At 45.6% G+C, this 23070-nt stretch overlaps 1 protein-coding gene across 2 annotated transcripts in view; it reads left to right on the top strand.

Moving 5' to 3' along the window:
• Positions 1-8688, top strand: part of LOC137543624 (alpha-1,4-N-acetylglucosaminyltransferase-like) — a 63918-nt gene extending 55230 nt beyond the window's left edge. For both annotated transcript variants that reach the window (XM_068264744.1, XM_068264745.1), the window contains exon 3: positions 6950-8688. In XM_068264744.1, coding sequence (XP_068120845.1) covers positions 6950-7537 — 588 coding nt within the window. In that variant the 3' untranslated portion in view covers positions 7538-8688. The remainder of the gene's footprint in view (positions 1-6949) is intronic.
• The last annotated feature ends 14382 nt before the right edge of the window (positions 8689-23070 follow it).

Genomic DNA, 23070 nt, shown 5'->3' with positions numbered 1-23070 from the left:
AACGGCGATCTGTATCGCCGTTACCAAGGGAACCGCTCTTTCCTGCCCCTGCATCGTCACAGCAGCAGCGCCGGGCGCGCTGCTGTGATACACGCTGAAAAGTTTAAGAAGAGGAACGCGGATTAGGAAGCGGCTACTGCCTGCAGGAAATGGCAGCGGCGGCCGCGGGGGGAGCGGGGGGGGGGGGGGGAGCGGGGCGCGGAACACCCACCACCCACCACTATACCACCAGGGAAGACTCGCATACAAGCCGACCCCCCAACTTTTGACCCCCTTTTTGGGGGTCAAAAATTCGGCTTGTATGCGAGTATATACGGTATATAATAACAATAAATAATAATATCAAAGACCTCAACAGCATGTCCAACAGTTACCTATTTAGACTGGCTGCTAAACAGTGTGCACAGCTCAGCATTGCTTTCAAAATGCAGGAATTCATTATGCTTGTTTTCACTCAGGCCAGTGTAATGTGATGCAACAGTGACCTTCCACTTGCTGCATTTTGATATATTACCCCATCATTTCAACATTACATTAGTTCAAGAGGCTCTCTAATGCACCACTCAGCAGTATGTGACCCTATGCTTTCCTAAGCAACATTTTGGACTTTAAACTTTTATACTGGATAGTCACCAGGTCCTAACATATTCACTAAATGTATCTACGTAGATTAAAGAACAAATGAATTGAGAGATACAGTATATGGAGGCTGACATATGTATTTCCTTTTAAACAATGCTAATTGCCTGACTGTCCTGCTGATCCTCTGCTTCTAAAACTTTTAACCATACACCCTGAATTAGCATGCAGATCAGATGTTTGACTGCATTGCTGCATACATATTTCAGGTGTGTGATTCAGACACTACTGAGACATGACAGATCAGCAGGAGGTCACTGGTGTTGTCTGAGCTCAGTTGACCCTTAAGACATGTTCAAAATTAAATTCAAATTTTTAAATCAAATTAGAGTATGTTCTATGGTCATGGTAGAAAGCAACAGTTCTTATTTTGACACTTCTGATATATTTGCTGTTTAGCTACATTGTCATAAGTTAGAGATTATGGGGCCCCATAGCAAAACTTTCATAGGGCCATAAGATGTAGGCACTCTTGGGAAATGGCACCTGCCCCTACCCTATGGATATGAGTTAATTGACCAATTTACATTCCCATGCAGTCTACACTACATTTAGTCCATGGGCACTTAGGGCTCTTTCACACTAGAGGCCTTTTTCGGCGTTTTACCGCCATGGCCATAGTCTGCGTTTTCCATGCGTTTTACGGACTCCAGGGCTGTAAAACGCTATGAAAAAAGCTGTGTGTCCATCAAGCTCAACCTCTTGAGCCTGTCTGTACTTTAATCCAGATGCATAAAAAATAAAATGTTCTCTCTGGCTAGATTTTCGGCTACTCATCTTTGCCCCTTCAGTTGGATCCTGGTCCCACTCAGAATTAAATTAAAACTGCTCTGCCTGGCATACAGATTCATCCACCATACTACCCCTTTGTACATCCTGGATCTCGTCCAAAGACACTCCCCAAACCGCTCTCTCTGCTACACCAACACTCTATGGATGTCCACACCTCACATTATTTGCTCACTTGTGAGGCTTCTGGACTTCTCCAGAGCGGCACCTTCTCTATGGAACTCCCTCCCCCATCAGATTCGCCCCCACCTTCAACTCATTTAAGCAGGCCTTAAAGGCCCATCTGTTCACCATTGCTTACTTGCCATCTGTAATGCCTTCGATATGTCATATCAAATATATGTCTTATCGAATGCATCATCTGAGTCACAAACGCACATTCCATTTTGAATAACAAAACAGCATTTTTTAAATCAACCTTGTTTCCCCCCTTCTTCCTGGCTCTGCCAGCAATCACTGACAGTTTTTTTTTTTTTTTAAATTACAGAACATTTCACCCACGTGTGAAAAGCTTCTCTCCTAGCCACATCGGACCTCCTAGAAGGTTTAGTGTCCCATCCATCAGATCCAGTCAGATATGAGTTTGACAGAACCAATTTAAAGAGCCCTGTCCCACACAAAGTGGCTTCAAGCTCAGCAGGGTTTGGCATTTAGGCCCTATAGCCATAGAGTTCAAAAGAAAACCAATCTCCCCAGCTGGTTGCTATAACCTCATAATTACATAGTTATTTGGGTTGAAAAAAGACATACGTCCATCGAGTTCAACCAGAGTCATCGAGTTCAACTAGAACTCGATGGCTCTGGTGAACTGTTATCTATAAAACTATCCATCAACTCCTATATTTGTCATATTACCTGTGTTGCAAAGCTGCTAGGTCCTCCACATTCACAGAGTGAGTAGGACTTCCCGTGACACTGGTCCTAAGAGATTTCCAACACTCTGGATTTTCCAGAACCAGTGCTACAAAGGGTGAAAGTAAAAAACTATTATGCGTCATCCATCGTCCTCATGTTTAGTATCAGAAGATTCTTAAATGTGTGTTGAGGATGACTATCAATCTTATGTCTCTGTCTGAACTATGGGTGCTGGAAAATTGGCACAACCAGGGTTCTGCCAGATTTTGTGTATCTGGGGCAGGGCCTGCCCCTATTCAAATTCCACAAGGATAGACTTGTACATGTTATAATATCCACTACCAGCAACAGTGAGGGTTAAAACACAATGACACACTGAGCAGAGGGTCCTATACCTTTAATCTGACGTAAAAATTACCATCAATCAACAGCCAGCTGGAATCTGGCAGGCAGCTATCTTAACGTTTCCCTTCGCATGGCAATCGCTATATTGGATTTTTCGCCAAGGACTTTCGATTGTTGCACAGACTACCAATAAAAGTATTTTGAACTGAATTGTAAGACATTCTATTTCCTTTTCATCTCTACTCATTTCTATCAACCCAATCTGTTCTGACTAACAGATATATTTATCTGCTGGTTGTAAGTAGATTTGAGTGTATGTAGTTTTAGAAAAAAAGTAACGATCTTATTGTTCAGTCTTGTGCCTGTTCTGGTCATCTGATTGTTGCTACAAAGAATCTGCCCTCCGAAGAGTCATTGTTTATTATATTCTTATAAATTGGCATTTTGCTAGTTAGGTTTGCAAATAACCATTTTCTTCCTTCTAGGAATAGCTAGCGGGAGTCTCTTCCCTCCCTTCAGAACTGGAAGGGTGGTGTCAGCAAAATTACCCAATGTCCAGTGCAAAATCGATATTTTAATTTTACTGCTTGTACATACAACTGGGATTGTACATGTATGGGCACCATTAACCAATCTTAACCATTTACTGCGCACACCGTGGATTTGCCTCCAGAAGTCTCTAGTGAATGAGACCTACGTGGCAACTGTGGCCTATTAATACAGGATTGGATGCGGTTGTCATATTACATTGTCAGCATCATTGCGACCAATCTTTATCCTCAGTCAGTTCACCGTATTTCAAGCCCTTGGATGTGACTATTCCCCGAATGATAACGGTAGCAGATTAGATGGAATTGGCACTTGTTGTCACGTTATCATCTGATGATCCAGCAACCGGTCTTTTAACGTCATTTAGTCGGGAACGCGGGACTGGATTGTCACACCATCTTCATAGCTCCAACCCCCTCCCTTGGACATACGCCCTAATGCCGTAATGCCCCTGTGTAGCACTGCTTAAAGGAACTCTATCAAACCAGCTTGATTCTGTAAAGCGTGATAACTGCTATCACAGTAGTTATCACGCGATCGGCTGTGTGCAGTGCTTGTCACGTGAACAGCGTCAGCTCGTCCGATCATGTGCACATTTCACATGAATTTGCGCACAAAATCACGGCCGTTGCGCGTGTTATAGCGAGCGCAAAAATGCTAGCGCGACCGTGATGAGTTACCACAGCATTGTGAATCAAGCCCATAGAGTTAATTATGTACTGTAACGGGAATCCCCCCCCCTCCTTTCATGGCTAAGTCTGTCATCAGAATTTCAGCAGACTGCCCTCAGAAAAGTGTGAAAGGGATTAGATAACAGTAAACAGAGAGATAAGGATTCAGATGTATACAACAACACTTAGCAGCACCTCCCAAACATTTCTGTAACGATTGTGGGATTCTCTCCGTGCGCTGACACTGCGGAAATCCACCACAAGCGTATAATTTGAGGGAACCCAGCAAAAGGTGCAACGCACCTGTAGAGGGAAATTCCTGTCGGCAGGTGGAGCTGTGGAGTGCAGAGGAACAACTCCTCTGCCTGCCACAGACGCCAGACAGGAATTGCACGAAGGGAAGAAACACAGGGCAAGATAGCCCTGAAAGAGAGAGATCAAAGCGACAGAGGGTATGTGTGTCCACCAATCTAGTAGCCACCCTGCAACGATGAACACACAACCAAGAAGATCAGGTGAGAAGGCAATCGCCAGAGATGGCGATTGCTAACAGCGACACAAGACCGAATAAGCACAGATGAGTATTGTATGTATGTCCACCAATCTAGCCGCCAACCTGCGACAGCGGACACACAATAGAGGAAACCAAGTGAGAACGCAATCGCAAGAGAAGTGATTGCGAAAGAGAATGAGCACAGGGATAGAATGTATGTATGTGCCCCAATCTAGTCGCCAACCCGCGACGGTGCACACACAACAGCAGAAACGAAGTATGAATGCAATCGCGAGAGAGGCTATTGCCAGAGGTGACACAAGGCTACAGCAAGGCAGAGCACGAGAGTAGCAAAGGCACAGCAAAACGTACAATGAGAAGATAAGGAAAATAATAAACGCTAACTAAACGCGAACACCGCACTCATTCGCAACAGCGAACGCGTTTTTTGCGCAGTCTCCGCGTGTTAAGCACAACAGAGGCAAGCACGCCTAACTAACCACCGACAGACAAACATGAAACAGAGGACGCGAGCGCTTGCTTAAAGGTTACCTCACCAAGCCTCCAGCAAGCGTTCGTAGCAGACAAGACAGGTACATAAAAACAGGGATAAGTGCGAGATACGATCCACTGCTCTTACCGCCAGAGCGAGTGCGACCCAAGTAAGGCAACAGAGCTAGCAGGATCCACTGCTCTTTCCGTCAGAGCAAGTGCGATCCAAGTATAGCAAGAGAGTTGCAGACCAGAAGGATCCACAGCAGCTACACAGGGGCTAGTGTGATCCAAGCACGACAGACAGACAGAACAGGCAATACAAATAATACAATCCTGACTGCTCTAGCAAGGATGCCTAGTGCAGTCCCAGGAATTACTTTAAGCTAATCTTCAAACAATAAGCAAGGCTGACACTCCAGGAGTGTTTCACAGGACAAACCCTTATGACCAGCGACGTACTGTGGAATCACATGGTAAATATAGAGCAAGCCTACAAAGGATGTGGCTAGGCAATTTGCATGACAAACGTATGCAAATTCCTCAGCAGCAGCAAGCTGCAAAACTGACAAAAGGTCTCTCTTCCAGAGACCTGCAGAATGCAGACCTGAACAGTGGTCAAAAAACTGCCTGCCTGCGCAGGCAGCTGAGCGGATCATTACAATTTCCTATCTCAATTAAAGAAAACATGTCAATCTATAGTGTCCCTTTTAAAGGTGGTTTAAAAAAAACAAAACAAGATCTACTTACCTGGAGCTTTCTCCAGCCCCTGGCAGCCTATCTGTCCCTCGCCGCAGCTCCACTCCCAGCCGGTGTCTCATGGTCCCTACTTCCTGCCATTGCAAGTGACTTCTGTGCCTGCGCAAGTGTGCGCCCGCACTGCTCACGGAGGCGCAGAAAATGCCCACCGGGTGAGGTCGGCATCTGCAATGGAGAGGACACCAGCTGGGAGGGGAGCTGCGGCGAGGGACACATAGGCTGCAGGGGGCTAGAGGAAGACAAACACAAGTAGATCTTGTTTTTGTTTTTCAGCCTCAGACCTGTCCTTTAGGCTACTTTCACACCAAGACGTTGCGTTTTAGGGGACCGTATGGTCGCATAACGTGCCCCTAACGCAACGTATGGTGGTGTTGAAGTTGGACGTCAGATTGAGGTGCGTTATGCGGCTCTCAAAGCAGCTGCTCCAGGTTAGTGATAGGAAGTCCGGATCTTTTTAAGGATTAGGATCATTTGAATCGGATGATTGAAAAGATCCGGATCTTTGCACCGAATCATTTGAATCATTTTACTAGGGAAGCAGACTGGGTGAAATGACTAGCAGGACAGGACATTCCCTGCACTGTACATTCTGTATGTTCCTGTTTCTTCCAGACAGACATCCACTGTGAACCAAATCTTTCATTGTGATGATCCGGATGATTCGACTCACAAAAAAAGATCCGGATCAAATGAACGATTCGTTCATGATCCGGACAACACTACAGTCCCACCTCGAGTCTCCTCAGTGCAGTGAATATTAATTAGCCATGTGGCTGGCTGCTGCTGCTGCAGAGGAGGAGGAGGGACCTCCTCCTCCAACATTACTGAGCATGTGCAAACAGTCCAACGCTGCTTAGCCCAGTATAACGTACAGCATGCAGCACTTTGTTTAAACGTGCTGCGTTACAATGTAACGCAACGTGTGCACTGTGAACAGATTGTTTGATTTTACAGTGCTGTGAGTTAGGCTGCGTTACTGGCTGCCTTAACGTAGGACTTTAACGTCCCACTGTGAAACCAGCCTTAATGTTGTAATGTCTCTCCCATCTATTGTACAGTGCTACAGCTACATAATAAGTTAACGCTTTATAAAGTTTAATAAAAGATACATACACACACAATTGTCACCTGCAGGGATTTAGACTGGGATACTGGACACAAAGTAGTTGGAGTGAGTCCAATACCTTCAGATGTATTCATTTTAATATATATGGCGCTATCCTGCTGACACAGACAGGATATCTGGCCTTACTTTTTCTGACATCAAATTTAACTTGCCCAAACAGCCATCCTGTGAAGATCCTTTCTATAGTACGGTATGTCATTATTCAGTTTTATTTTTTCAATTTGTTTTTAGGTGAACCCAAAGAAAGAAAAATACTGGACTCATGTAATCTCGGATGCTTGCAGGTTTGCCATGATGTGGAAATATGGTGGAATTTATATGGACACTGATGTCATTTCATTGCGTCCAGTCACTAAGGATTGTTTTCTAGCAGCTGAATCCTTTAGAACTATAAGCAGCAGCGTGTTTGCCTTACCCGCATTTCACAGCATGACCTGGAATCTTATGGACAACTTTGTGGTGGACTATAAAGGATGGATTTGGGGGCACCAAGGACCAGGAGTGTTCACACGTGTTTTCAGGAAGCTGTGTGGAGATCTAGCATTCATATCAGCGACTGACATCAAATGCTCAAATGTCTCCTATCTTTACCCTGACCGTTTCTACCCAATCTTGTATACAAACTGGGAAAAATATTATGAAGTTTGGAAACCTCCACCAGCATTTTCAAATTCATTCGGTCTCCACTTATGGAATTATAAAAATAAAAATGGACAAACTATGATTCCTGGGAGTAACACTTTAGTGGAACACCTCTACAAGAATAACTGCCCCTCTACATATGAAGCCATTGTGAGGAAAGAGAAGACCTACCTTTAAGAAACAAACTGCTTTCTAAACCAAAGTGGAACTAAAACCTTGTACACATGTATGAGGCATGCCCCTGTCAGGGTTTTGGGATTTGAGGCCTAAAGTGAAATTGCAAGGCTAAGGCTGTACAGGTAACTTTGTATGACAGCATCTCATACTGTTGCTATGCGTGGGGGAGGAGGTTCGATGGAGCAGGGCTTGAGAAGAACACGGGGGGAGGGGGAAGAACAATGCTCTTGGTCAGCGCTCAACCGAATCAATTCTCTGAGGCCAATCCTCTTGATCGTTGGCCGAGGTACCGGGGGCATCAGGGACTGCTGTATTCACGCTAGATATTTGAAAGAGGTGGTCATTACTGGCCACCTTGGCTGATTTCCATCTACTTTGTGTACCCAGCTTTACACTTCCAACTAGGACTGGATTTGCACTCATTACCGCCAAAGGCCACTGTCAGCAGCTGCCTCCCTTCAGTATAGGCAGACAGACGACCCCTCCCCATCTCCAGCATAGGTAGCCCATTGACCGTTTCCTCTAGTATAGGTAGCCAGATAGTCCCCCCCCCCTCCAGTTTAGATAGCCTGATGACACCCCCGCCTTCCCTCTAGTATAAGAGGTCACATGACCCCCCTTCCGTATAGATAGCTTGATGACCCCCCCCTCCCTCCACTATAGTTAGCCTGGTGCTCCTCCCCCAGTATAGCCTACAGCCCACCTGCCCTTGATCCTATGGTGGCCATGGCTTATGTGTCCTACTGTCCTCGACTTAACCACTTAACGACCAGCTGACACCGAAAGGCGGCGGCTGGTTGTTTGTGGTTTTACATGGAAACAGCAGCTCGTTCGTGCGGCCGTTCCATGTCAGTTCACGGAGGGTGTCTCCATGAACAGCCAGCGAGCCTCCGATCGCGGCTCGCAGGCTAAATGTAAACACGCGGGGAAGAAATCCCCTGTGTTTACATCCATACGGCGCTGCTGCATAGCAGCGCCATAAAGGAGATCGGCGATCCCCTGCCTCTGATTTGCTGGGGATCGCCGCCGTGTGATAGGCTGAAGCCTATCAGAGGCGGCGCAGGACGCATCGCCGTCCTGTGCCACCCATGGAGTGAAGGGGAGGGAGGGAAGGAGAGGGAGGGAGAAATCGCGCTGCGGAAGGGGGCTTTGAGGAGCCCCCCCCCCCCCCCCCCCCGCTGGGCACATGTGAGCGGCGGTGATCAGACCCCCCCCAGCAGGACATCCCCTTAGTGGGGAAAAAAGGGGGAAGTCTGATCGCCCTGCAGCAATGACGATCTGTGCTGCGGGCTGGTGAGCCCACGCAGCACAGACTTAGGAAAGCAGCCCCGATCCTTAAGTGGTTAAATCCGGCCCAGCTTCCAACACACATATTTGACATATGTTGCCTTTTGTGTTCAGGGCTGGCGCTTCCATTGAAGCTAAGGGGGCATATCCCCAGGGCCTTGACCACTCCGGGGGCCCCTGTGCCACTGGATTCCACAGGTAATGTCTCGCTGATTACAACCTTCAGGTGGTCTCCCGCTAACTGCTCCCGTGGATCCCGGCCCCACATGGTCCATAGCTAAGCCTGAGCTGGATGAAGAAGACACAGGCAGGGTGCCTGAAGATAGAGATCGGAATGGAGCAGTCGCCAGGACAGGTGAGTTGTTACAAGGCAGCTCAGGCTCAACTCTCAGCTACGGGGGCCACGGAAGCAGTCAGCGAGAGACCACCTGGGAGGTCAAGTGGAACGGGGGCCTGGGGACTGACTTTGCTTGCTGGGGGGGGTGGTGTCACCAAGTTACTTGATTAATGTTAATGTGAATTCATACTTCTGAGCTGAGCAAATGGAGACCATGAATATGGAGGTGGTGGGTGTAGAAGAACAGCTAAGCCATTGTCCCCAATGTAAATCGTGTTTGAGTTGTAAAAAAAGTAATGCATGTTTATACATGTCAAAAATGACAATTGCGTTGATTTTAAACACATTTCTGCATAGATAAATGTGCTTAAAGAGAACCTGAAGCGAGTAGTATATGGAGGCTGCCATATTTACTTCCTTTTAAACAATATCAGTTGCCTGGCAGTCCTGCTGATCTATTTGGCTGCAGTAGTGTTTGAATCACACCAGAAACAAGCATGCAGCCAATCTTGTCAGATATGACAAGATTGTCTGCATAATGACATATAGATGATAAATAGAACATTTTAGTAGTATGGAAAAAGTCTCATATTTTCTATTTTCAGTTTCAGCCTAGGCTGTTTATTATGTAGAGGAGACCAGATATCTGGGAGACCAGATATATTTTCTACTGGCTTTAGTACACTAACATTCTGCAGATGTTATCTTCCAGTACTAAAGATGTTGCCGCCTGTGACAAATTTCAGAAAGTAAATTGGGGTGTGGAAGGATTTCACAATGGGCAAACACTGAATAAATTATTTATAAATATTGCAAAAATGTGTTGTGTTATTTTGAATACAGTTCCAGAATTGGTAGTTGTCTAAACATTAAAGGGACCCTGGGCAGACACTGTGGGTATGCATATACAGTGTTGCCCATAATTATTCATACCCCTGGCAAATTTTGACTTAGTTACTTTTATTCAACCAGCAAGTAATTTTTTTGACGGGAAATGACATAGGTGTCTCCCAAAAGATAATAAGACGATGTACAAGAAGCATTATTGTGTGGGAAAAAGAAAAACATTTCTCAGCTCTAATTTACATTTGAGCAAAAAGTGCCCAGTCCAAAATTATTCATACCCTTCACAAACTGTCAGTTTGTGCAAGAATCTAAACTTCTATACCCTTCCAAATAGTCCAAGTTGTTCTAAAGCATCCCAATTACCTTGATTAATTGGGATCAGCTGTTTTATTCAACTCAACAGGTGCAAAACAGCAGCTCTCTGCAGTTGGTTTGTGGACAGTCATGGCTAAGACAAATGAGCTCAGTGAGGACCTGTGGCTGCTCACAAGTCAGGAAAGGGCTTCAATGTTTTGTAGAGCTGGCGCAGGGAATGGTGGTGTGTGGCACGCACCCAACACCACACACTGCCGCTCACTGCTGCACAGCTCTGCTATACTGAGTATAGCAGAGCTCAAAGCATCTTTGAATTTGGTTCCAATGCTCCCCATTGGTCTATTGACAGACCAACGGGGAGCCTTGGAGCCAAATTCAAAGATGCTTTGAGCTCTGCTATACTAAGTATAGCAGAGCTGGGTCTCCCTCCATCTCGCTCCCTGGCTTTGCGCTCTCTTTTCTGCACCCTGCACCTATCACCCCCACTTACCTGCACCATGGAGCACCCTGATAGGTGCTATCATTGCTCCAGGGTGCCAGTTAGGTGGAGGCGATAGGTGTAGGGTGTGAGGAGGAGAGCAGAAAGCCATGGAGGGAGACTGAGGAAGATGCAGCTCTGCTATACTTAGTATAGCAGAGCTGTCGGCGGTGAGCGGCAGTGTGTGGCGAAGATTCGGATTTGTGGAAATTCGTTTTCGAAATTCGCAAACCCAAAATTTTATATTCAGCCCATCATTAGACACATTGCTGTTTCCTTCATTTGGTGTGAAAGAGGAGAAGCCTTCAACCCAAAGAACACCATCCCCACTGTCAAACATGGTGGTGGGAACCTAATGCTTTGGGGGGGGGGGAGGGGGAGGGGGTGCAGCCAATGGACCACGGAACCTAATCAAAGTAAACGGCACCATGAAAAAAATGCAATACATGAGAATTCTCAACAACAACATCAGGCAGTCTGCAGATAAATTTTTGCTGTGTGTTTTGGGTTCTTGTCATTCTGAAATATCCACTGGTGCCCAAACCAGTGGATATTTCAGGATGACAAGGACCCAAAAAACACAGCAAAAGTTGTGAAGAAATGGTTAGCAGACAACAATGTTAATGGTTTGGAGTGGCCTGGCCAGAGTCCTGACTTGAATCCAATTGAGAATCTGTGGAGGGAGTTTAAGATCACAGTGATGACAAGAAGACCCTCCAACCTGAAAGATCTGGAGCTCATTGCTAAATATGAATGGGCAAAAATACCTGTGGAGACATGCAAAAAGCTGGTCTACAATTATAGGAAGTGTTTGATTGCTGTAATAGCCAATAAATGATTTTCTATTGATTTATTGAGAAGGGTATGAATAATTTTGGACTGGACACTTTTTGCTCAAATGTAAATCGAAGCTGAAAAATCTTTTTTTTTTCACAATAATACTAGTGTTTATTGGAATTTGATCGAGTCCCTTCTGCATGTATTGTGGCTTTTGATGTAGAGTATAGACCACAATGGGAGGGAGGGGATGTGGTGTACAACCTCTTTAAAAAAAAAAAGAAAAAGGAAAATGGATGCATGGACTGAAAACTAGATGTGGCAGGCATAAATGTTGATTCTGATTTTAATTAATAAATTTTATTTTATTTTTTTATATATTGATACTGTTATTCTATTACCGAATTTTGGGTGCACTGCCACTTTTAGAATAGAAGTGACTGATGAACTGCAAAGGATTGTTTTTTTTTTATATTTCATTTTTGCTGTACTCTCACTTTAAGAAATGAAGGAGATAGTTTTTAAGGGGGTGTACTTACTAAAAGTTACATTGGATGTGATAATGTACAGTATACACGCTAGATAAGCAAACAATCAGCCAAAGTGATTGTCATCATTAATTCCCCCCCCCCCCCCACTCCAACTAACAGATTGCTTCTGGCAACAGGAGGGTGATGGGGGCACATGTGGTGCGACTGAAACCCTATTAACGGGGGGCTATTATTGAGTTCATGGGGCTGGGGGAGGCCCAGGTAAGTATTGATTCTCTACTTTACGTCTTCTCAGGTTCTCTTTAAAAAGTACTTCCTCTCCAGGCATTGAAATTGCCTACGTAGCTCAAATTTATTTAGAAATTCCAAGATATAAATAGCTGTACTGTAAGCTATTTGCGTTCCTTTCTTCCCATGTTCTGCCTTTTGAGTGTTTGTCTGAAGTTTTTTTGTTAGTTACACTGCTTATTTAATACACAGTGCTTTCTAATAAATATAATGCATGGGTAATATTTTTAGGACAAATAAAACTTTTTCAGGTATGATTCTATTTTTCAACAATCTATCTCATTTTAAGCATATTTTGCTATTTTCACCAATTATAATTTAAAAGTAAACAACCCAGTGTGTAAACAACACAAAAGGACATATATGGCCACGAAGAGTAGGAGTCAACTGAATGAATGAGGAGGACACCAGTGGTGCTCATCCGGATTTCGGATATCCGAACTACCCAGATAATCTGAACTTTTTCCACTATCCGAACTTTGAATAGCAATTCGGATATTTTTTAAAATCCGAATTGACTATCCGAGCAAACTTGGATTTCCCATCTGAAATCCGAAATCCGGGCGGATAGTTAGTTCAGATATCCGAGCAAAAGCCAAAATCACCTTCAATGGCAAAAATCCCTTTCGAAGGCATCCAGGCAGAGAGAGAACGAGAGAGAGAGACCTCCGAACGGTTTTTTTTTTTTTTTTTGCCATTTTCAGGTCACTTCCGGTGTTCTATCCGGATACCTGAATCCGGCCAGATACTGAGGTCTGATATCCGATTCGGATTGGAAAATGTTAAACTCTGATATCCGACCCAGATCGGATAGAGGAGTATCAGGATCCGAATTAAATCCAGATAGTGAAAAGTGGTATCCAAGCAGCACTGGAGGCCACAAAAAAAAAGTGTTTGGGTATTTATGTTTATCTTGCATAGAGACCAGCACATTCCAAAACTCTCTTCCTCTGAATTTCAGAAGAAAAGAGTTTTGGACTGCACTGGTTTATATGCAAGGTAATTGGATTGGTCCTGCCGGAGCTCTGGTGCACTCACTGACCATGTTGCACCTTCAGTATCTGAAGAGGAGTGCAGCCAAACAACTTTGTGTCTATCGGTATTTATGTTTATCACACCACTTAAATTGTGTTGCAGGAACAACATACAATGATGTTTGATTATGAAATAAAGTTATTTATTTCTACTTTGTATTTTTTTTTCTTTTTTAATGCATTGTAAAGCATAGGGGTAGCGAAGACTACAGAATCTTCTTAAAAAATTAGCATATTGTGATAAAGTTCATTATTTTCTGTAAACTTAAGGACCAGGGCTTTCTGCAGTGATCGGTGCTGCGTGGGCTCTCCAGCCCGCAGCACCGATCAGGATTCAGCCTTGGCGATCAGACTTCCCCCCCCCTCTTTTTTCCCCACTAGGGGGATGTCCTGCTGGGGGGGGTCTGATCGCCGCCGGCCGTGTGATCTGCGGGGGGGCTCTTCAAAGCCCCCCTCCGCAGCGTTTTTGGCGCTCCCTGCCTTCCCATCCCTCCCTCTCCCTCCATGGGCTGCGCAGGACGGATATTCGTCCTGCGCATTGAAGGATAGGCTTCAGCCTATCATATGCCGGCGATCCCCGGCCAATCAGAGGCCGGAGATCGCCGATCTACGTCACGGCGCTGCTGTATGATGTAAACAGCAGGGATTTCTTCCCCGCGTGTTTACATTTTGCCGGCGAGCCGCGATCGGCGGCTCTCCGGCTGTTCACGGAGACACCCTCCGTGAACTGACATGGAAAGGCCACTCGATCGAGCGGCCGTTTCCATGGTGACCCACTTAAGACCTGCTGACGCCTATGGGCGTTAGCTGGTCCTTAAGTGGTTAACTGATAAACATTAGACTTTCATATATTTTCGATTCAAATACACACAACTGAAGTAGTTCAAGCCTTTTATTGTTTTAATGTTGATGATTTTGGCATACAGCTCATGAAAACCTAAAATTCCTATCTCAAAAAATTAGCATATTTCATCCGACCAATAAAAGGAAAGTGTTTTTAAAACGAAAAAAGTCAACCTTCAAATAATTATGTTTAGTTATGCACTTAATACTTGGTCGGGAATCCTTTTGCAGAAATGACTGCTTCAATGCGGCATGGCATGGAGGCAATCAGCCTGTGGCACTGCTCAGGTGTTATGGAGGCCCAGGATGCTTCGATAGTGGCCTTAAGCTCATCCACAGTGTTGGGTCTTGCGTCTCTCAACTTTCTCTTCACAATATCCCAGTGTAACAATTGCGGAATCGTCTCCGTGGTCAGCGCACCAGACGTGCGCTGACGCGGCGGATTTCCTCCACAAGCGTATTATTGAGGACACCCAGGCTAGGTGCTATGCACCTGCAGAGGGAAATTCCTGTCGGCAGGTGGAGCTGTGGAGTGCAGAGGAACAGCTCCTCTGCCCTACCACACACGCCAGACAGGAATTGTACGAAGGGAAGAAACGCAATCGCAAGAGAAGCGATTGAGAGTGAGCACAGAGACAGATTGTGTGTGTGTGCATAAAATTAGTCGCCAACCCACGACTGTGCACACACCACAGCAGATAAGAAGCAGGAACGCGATCGCGAGAGGTGCGATCGCCAGACGTGACACAAGGTTACAGCAAGGCGGAGCACGAGAGTAGCAAAGGCACAGCAAATAATACAATAAGGAGATACGGAAAATAATAAATGCTAGCTAACCGCGAACACCGCACTCATTCGCAACAGTGCACGCGGTTATGCGCGGTCTCCACGTGATAAGCACAATAGAGACAAGCACGCCTAACTAACCAAAGACAGACAAACACGAAACAGAGAACGCGAGCGCTTGCTTAACGGTTACCTCACCAAGCCTACAGCAAGCGTTTCGAATCAGACAAGACAGACACACGAAAACAGGGACAAGCGAGAGATAGGATCCACAGCACTAGCGAAAAGTGGCTAGCGCGATCCAAGTACAGAGTAGCAGAACAGAAGGATCCCCAGCGCTAGCGAAAAGTGGCTAGCACGATCCCAGAAGACAGAACAGAAGGATCCCCAGCGCTAGCGAAAAGTAGCTAGCGCGATCCCAGGAGACAGAGTAGCAGAACAGAAGGATCCCCAGCGCTAGCGAAAAGTGGCTAGCGCGATCCCAGAAGACAGAACAGAAGGATCCCCAGCGCTAGCGAAAAGTGGCTAGCGCGATCCCAGGAGACAGAACAGAAGGATCCCCAGCACTAGCGCTAGGGCGAGTGCGATCCAAACACACGGCAGACAGAACAGATGAGGTAGGCAGAAACAACCGCTGTTTCAACCTACACTCCAGACTCAATCAGAAGGATCCACAGCCGCTAACTCTAGGGCTTGTACGATCCAAACACAAGACAGACGGAACAGGCAAAACAGATAATACAACCTGACTGGACTAGAAGGGGAGCCTAAAGCAACCCCCAGGAATTAACTATACTAGATAGCAATGGCTGACACTCCAGCAGTGTCCATCAGGAACAGACCATGGAAGGGAAATGTCCAGCAAAGCATTCTGGGAGCAGAATGCTTTTATAGTGCCAGTCATCAAAAGAAGGCAGGTAATGGATTTGCATGACTAATGTATGCAAATCCCTCAGCAACACAAGCTGCAAAACTGACAGAAAGTCTCTCTTAAAGAGACCTGCAGAATGCAGACGTGAACAGTGGTCAAAACGCTGCCTGTCTGCACAGGCAGCTGAGCAGATTCTCACAGTACCCCCCCTTCTAGGGTCGAATTCCAGACGACCCTCAAAACTGATATCTCCAAACCATTCTAACAGAAGACTCATGAAGGTCGGGGCAGCCCGACAAGGTCCAATTCCAGAGTCAGTCCACCCGAAACCGACCTCATCGGAAACAGAAGCCACCAAAACATGCCCATCAGTACTACCAATCTCAGTATAACACCCATCAGGACTGTGAACGCCAGAGAAGAAGCCATCGACACCCTCCAGACAATACCCACCACCTTCCAAGGAGCGTCCGAAAATACCAAACCTGCCACAATACCTGTTCGAAGTGTCCCTTACAACACAAAAACCACCGTTGATCTTATCCAGGGTACCAAGCAAAATCTCTCCCGGGATCTCCCAGAACCTTTTGAAGCTCCACAGGGATCCCAAGAGGGTAGAACAATCACCAGGCTCACATGGAGAATTACCAAGAACCCCCATGGAACCAATGACAATTCCGGATTCAGAATTACGAGGACACCCATCAAGATCAAGACTTTCAGGGACCACTTCTGGGCATGCAAGCAGGCAGGCCTTATCAGAGCATGTCTCCACCGAGGAAGCATCTGAGTACGCTGGTAACCGAGGCACACTTGGGCTTTCTGGGTCACAGAGCACACTGGGGTACACCAGCACAGGAGAAACCTCAGGACATGTCGGGGAACTGCCAACCTCAGAGTCCGGCACGTCAAGACCAAAACCAGTACCGGGCAGAGAAACATCATGAGTGGAGGTCACAGGCACTGGACTTTCAAAAGAAGACTCGGATACAAATTCAGAAATTTCTGTGACAATAATATTATCATTGACTACACAGGCGTGAAGCTCCATCAGAGCTGAAAAGGTAGCCAGCAAGGCAGCAATGCCTACTGAAGTGGGCAACACCTCAGAAGGACTTGGGGGGCAGGAGACGTCTCCTACAAGTTCTGCACCCTTTGGGAGGAACTCGGAGATCTCCAGGAGGTCAGACAGGACCTCAGGAACATCCTTTTTCAAGTTTCCTAAGAAGGATTCTGAACTATCCATGTTACAGGGCAAGGCTTGAACTTTATTTTGTGAACCGGGCAGATGTCCCAGGGAAGGTTCCACCATAAACTGAGACTGAATTTCATCATCAGGACAGGGATACACAGAAATATCTAGTGAAACTAACTCTGGCTTTCTGAGTTTCGTTTCACTGCAGGGAAATTCCTCCATAGCAGTCAAACCAGACTGCAATTCCAAAATAGCAGAGAAACAGGTAACAATGGTTGCAATACCTAGACGAGCCTCTAGGGACACTGCAGGACATTTTAAACAAGGTAATATTGACTCATCCAGATTACTGGGTGGAGAGTCAGTATTTACTTCAGAATCAGACTCGCAAATGTCAATGCGAGTGGACATAATGTCTTTATTCATGATACAGGGCAGGCTCAGAGACACCTTCTCTGGACAGAGCAAAGGTGCTTCAGTATCAGGTTCACAAAACCAAAGTGCTGTCTCATTCTTAGACTCGGTTAACGATGTCGAATCCGAGGAGACAGAACGCAAAATTTGCGAATCCACAATCGCTTTAGGTTGCGAAACCGAACACTCCAAAGACAGGGATTCTGAGGTCTCCAGGCTGGATTGCTGGATCTCAGAAACGCCAGCTGACAATGTACCTTTACAAACGTCACCTGAATGACGTACACGTAATTCATTCAGAATCATTTTCCACATACAAATCAGCGGACTCACAAAGTCAAATTCACACCCCTTTTTTTCTCTTAAGGCGGAAGCATAACTTATACATGCTCTCAAGACAGATTCACTTCTGGCAATGTAGTACTCACAAAACGACTCTGAATCGTTCTCCAATTCATACGCCAACGATTCGAGCTGTTTTTTCTGGAACGGGGGCTCCCATTCACACCTGACTGGGTCTGAGCATTCATACTGAACCATGTTAGGGGAAGTTGTGACAACAACATGAGGAATCATATTAATTTTACTCTTGAAACTGCATAGTTTGGGAATTTTCCCCATAGCAAGATCATAGATGGAGGATCTTAAAGTAGTACTGAGAGAAGAAGATCTGTTTTTACATGACAAGGGATCACACAAATCATTGACAAACCTGACACACTCACGCCGATCACAATCGACAGGAACATCTGAGAAACCGGCATCAGATCGCACAGATTTAACCTCTAAACAAACGGGAGAAACTCCATCAGAATTCACGCAGGTGTCCACAGTCGAGGCACACCCATTCATTTCAGGTCGCACAGTGTCCAAACTCACTAGCTTTACCCCAGAAAGACAGGAATAATCATGTGACAATGGTGTTTCTTTATTGGAAATAATTGGTTGGTGTGTGTGCAATTCGTCCAAAATAGTCTGCCACACATAAATCACCAGATCCACATCACACTCATCACATTCATCAGATTCGATCAAAAGGTACATAGAGTCGAGACAATCATTCAGGTCATCCGCGCTCTTTGCGATATAAAAATCGCAAAAGGCTTTCCAATCAAAATCAAACTCTTCCAACAAGGCCCCAATCTCCCATGAGGCAAATGGCGGTTCAAACAACCCAGTATCTAGGTAATCTCCATATGGGTTGGTGTCAGGAACGAGGACAGACTTTTTAACTGTTTTAATGTAGTGTGCGATCCTACCTATAATAGGATCCACATATGCCTTTGCCTCAGGCAATGACATCTGAACAAAATCGAAGGTTCCCTCTGCCCTGGGAATTTTGGTTTGGCTGGACATTCTGTAACGATTGCGGAATCGTCTCCGTGGTCAGCGCACCAGACGTGCGCTGACGCGGCGGATTTCCTCCACAAGCGTATTATTGAGGACACCCAGGCTAGGTGCTATGCACCTGCAGAGGGAAATTCCTGTCGGCAGGTGGAGCTGTGGAGTGCAGAGGAACAGCTCCTCTGCCCTACCACACACGCCAGACAGGAATTGTACGAAGGGAAGAAACGCAATCGCAAGAGAAGCGATTGAGAGTGAGCACAGAGACAGATTGTGTGTGTGTGTGCATAAAATTAGTCGCCAACCCACGACTGTGCACACACCACAGCAGATAAGAAGCAGGAACGCGATCGCGAGAGGTGCGATCGCCAGACGTGACACAAGGTTACAGCAAGGCGGAGCACGAGAGTAGCAAAGGCACAGCAAATAATACAATAAGGAGATACGGAAAATAATAAATGCTAGCTAACCGCGAACACCGCACTCATTCGCAACAGTGCACGCGGTTATGCGCGGTCTCCACGTGATAAGCACAATAGAGACAGGCACGCCTAACTAACCAAAGACAGACAAACACGAAACAGAGAACGCGAGCGCTTGCTTAACGGTTACCTCACCAAGCCTACAGCAAGCGTTTCGAATCAGACAAGACAGACACACGAAAACAGGGACAAGCGAGAGATAGGATCCACAGCACTAGCGAAAAGTGGCTAGCGCGATCCAAGTACAGAGTAGCAGAACAGAAGGATCCCCAGCGCTAGCGAAAAGTGGCTAGCGCGATCCCAGAAGACAGAACAGAAGGATCCCCAGCGCTAGCAAAAAGTAGCTAGCGCGATCCCAGGAGACAGAGTAGCAGAACAGAAGGATCCCCAGCGCTAGCGAAAAGTGGCTAGCGCGATCCCAGAAGACAGAACAGAAGGATCCCCAGCGCTAGCGAAAAGTGGCTAGCGCGATCCCAGAAGACAGAACAGAAGGATCCCCAGCGCTAGCGAAAAGTGGCTAGCGCGATCCCAGGAGACAGAACAGAAGGATCCCCAGCACTAGCGCTAGGGCGAGTGCGATCCAAACACACGGCAGACAGAACAGATGAGGTAGGCAGAAACAACCGCTGTTTCAACCTACACTCCAGACTCAATCAGAAGGATCCACAGCCGCTAACGCTAGGGCTTGTACGATCCAAACACAAGACAGACGGAACAGGCAAAACAGATAATACAACCTGACTGGACTAGAAGGGGAGCCTAAAGCAACCCCCAGGAATTAACTATACTAGATAGCAATGGCTGACACTCCAGCAGTGTCCATCAGGAACAGACCATGGAAGGGAAATGTCCAGCAAAGCATTCTGGGAGCAGAATGCTTTTATAGTGCCAGTCATCAAAAGAAGGCAGGTAACGGATTTGCATGACTAATGTATGCAAATCCCTCAGCAACACAAGCTGCAAAACTGACAGAAAGTCTCTCTTAAAGAGACCTGCAGAATGCAGACGTGAACAGTGGTCAAAACGCTGCCTGTCTGCACAGGCAGCTGAGCAGATTCTCACACCCAGCTTTATGGAGCTGATGATTTCATTTTTCAGCACGAACTGGCATCTGCTTACAGTGCCAAAACCACTGGTAAATGGTTTACTGACCATGGTATTACTGTGCTCAATTGGCCTGCCAACTCTCCTGACCTGAACCCCATAGAGAATCTGTGGGATATTGTGAAAAGAAAGTTGAGAGACGCAAGACCCAACACTCTGGATGAGCTTAAGGCCGCTATCAAAGCATCCTGGGCCTCCATAACGCCTGAGCAGTGCCACAGGCTGATTGCCTCCATGCCACGCCGCATTCAAGCAGTCAGTTCTGCAAAAGGATTCCCGACCAAGTATTGAGGGCATAACTGAACATAATTATTTGAAGGTTGACTTTTTTTGTTTTAAAAACACTTTTCTTTTATTGGTCGGATGAAATATGCTAATTTTTTGAGATAGGAAATTTGGGTTTTCATGAGCTGTATGCCAAGATCATCAATATTAAAAGAATAAAAGGCTTGAACTACTTCAGTTGTGTGTATTTGAATCTAAAATATATGAAAGTCTAATGTTTATCAGTACATTACAGAAAATAATGAACTTTATCACAATATGCTAATTTTTTTTTTAGAAGATCCTGTATATATACAGTGGGTTGCAAAAGTATTCGGCCCCCTTGAAGTTTTCCACATTCTGTCACATTACTGCCACAAACACGTGAAAGACCAATACAAAGTGGTGTAGATGTGAGAAGTGGATCGAAAATCATACATCATTCCAAACATTTTTTACAAATAAATAACTGCAAAGTGGGGTGTGCGTAATTATTTGGCCCATCATGGTAAAAAGAAGGAACAAAGAATCTTGCACCGCTCCAAGGCTATTTATTTTGTCAGTTTAGTCTTCATTCATATACACATAGATCCATTCCATAGATAATGAAACATTGTCTGACATACCCTACCCGAGTCCTGGCTGTGGGGCAATGTGGGGGCGGTAGCGGCCTGCCTGACGACCGTTTCGCTCAACGAGCTTCCTCTGAGGCTCCGTGCGCGTTATAATCCCCTTCACGGGGAATTTTATACTCACGGGCAACAGCTCTGTGTTTCGGGCACGTGACGCCGCTACAAATCACTTCCTGTCTGCGTCAGCCGCGGGCATGCATACTATATGACGCAAGCCACGCATACTCTCCGACCGGAAGTACATACGTTCCACGCTGGACCACACAACCTCCCGTCCGCATCAGCCATGCGCATGCGTACTACAAGACGCATGCCACGCGTACTCCCAGACGGGAAGCATAAGTGTCCATTTCAGAAATCTGGGACTCAAAACACTGAGCCCCAGCATCTTCCACTAGGTGGTGCTCAAACATACAGGAAAGGCCTATATATATATACATATCGGGCCTGATTCACAAAGCGGTGCAAAGTGTTTGCACGCGAGTGAAAACCCCTTTATCACGCCTAAACTCAGTTTAGGCATGATAAGAAGAAACTCGCGCAAATTTTCGCCAGCACCCGGCTCTTCGCGCGAAGCTCCCATTAAGCCCTATGGGACTTTGCACGCGCACGTACGCGCGGTAGCTTCGCGCGAGTTAGAGCACAAAGCGGTGATAACTTTGCTGGTGCAAAGGTTATCACGCCTAAAGTCTTTTAGGCGTGATAACTGAGTTATCACCGCTTTGTGAATCAAGCCCATCTTGTCTAAAATAACATATTACAATAAAAGTTTATATCTTTAATTCAATACTTTCTTAAAATATTAAAAAAAAACATATATAGTAAAAGTTATATAGGAATAATGCATATAAGATTAAATCATTTTATTATAATCTCCATATTCTCTTTAAGGAAGGGGGTCAAAAAAGTGGGACATAGACGGTGCTACCTGTTTCTCTTCAAAATATACTTTTCCTATTCTATTCTCCTTTCCTGGATATTTACGCACCATATTATGTAAATTTCCCACATTACCCCACTTATTCATGCATTATTACTCTATTTAAAAACATACTATCAGGTTTTACTGGACGAATCTCACCTAGAAAATAACTATAACTATAATTTTTTTGGGTTCATTCATGGATCTAAGAATCATTGCATATCTAAATGGTTATTTAGGCCTAATGGTCCCATAGCGTCACTACTATCCACCTACTTTCCTTCCTCAACAACAACTGTTCCCTATTACCTCCTCTATTTGGGATAGGAAATGTTTCTAAACCTGCAAAAGAAAGGCATGTTGCACCCCAATTATGTTCACTCCTACAATTATTATTATTATTTAGTATTTATATAGCGCCGACATATTACGCAGCGCTGTACAGTGTATATATGTATATTGTCTTCTCGCTAACTGTCCCTCAAAGGAGCTTACAATCTAATCCCTACCATTGCCATATGTCTATATTATGCAGTGTAAGTACTGTAGTCTAGGGCCAATTTTAGGGGGAGCCAATTAACTTATCCGTATGTTTTTGGGATGTGGGAGGAAAACTGAGTGCCCGGAGGAAACCCATGCAGACACAGAGAGAACATACAAACTCTTTGCAGATAGTGCCCTGACTGGGATTCGAACCAGGGACCCAGCGCTGCAAGGCGAGAGAGCTAACCACTACGCAACCGTGCTGCCCTACAATGTTCGATCAACCTGCTACAACCTCTTCCCGTTCTTACTGATTTTACATGCTCATGAATACGTTCTC

This window comes from Hyperolius riggenbachi, unplaced genomic scaffold, assembly GCF_040937935.1.
Source record: "Hyperolius riggenbachi isolate aHypRig1 unplaced genomic scaffold, aHypRig1.pri scaffold_133, whole genome shotgun sequence".
Classification (NCBI taxonomy): Eukaryota; Metazoa; Chordata; class Amphibia; order Anura; family Hyperoliidae; genus Hyperolius; species Hyperolius riggenbachi.
This window is presented reverse-complemented; position numbering and strand designations above follow the sequence as displayed.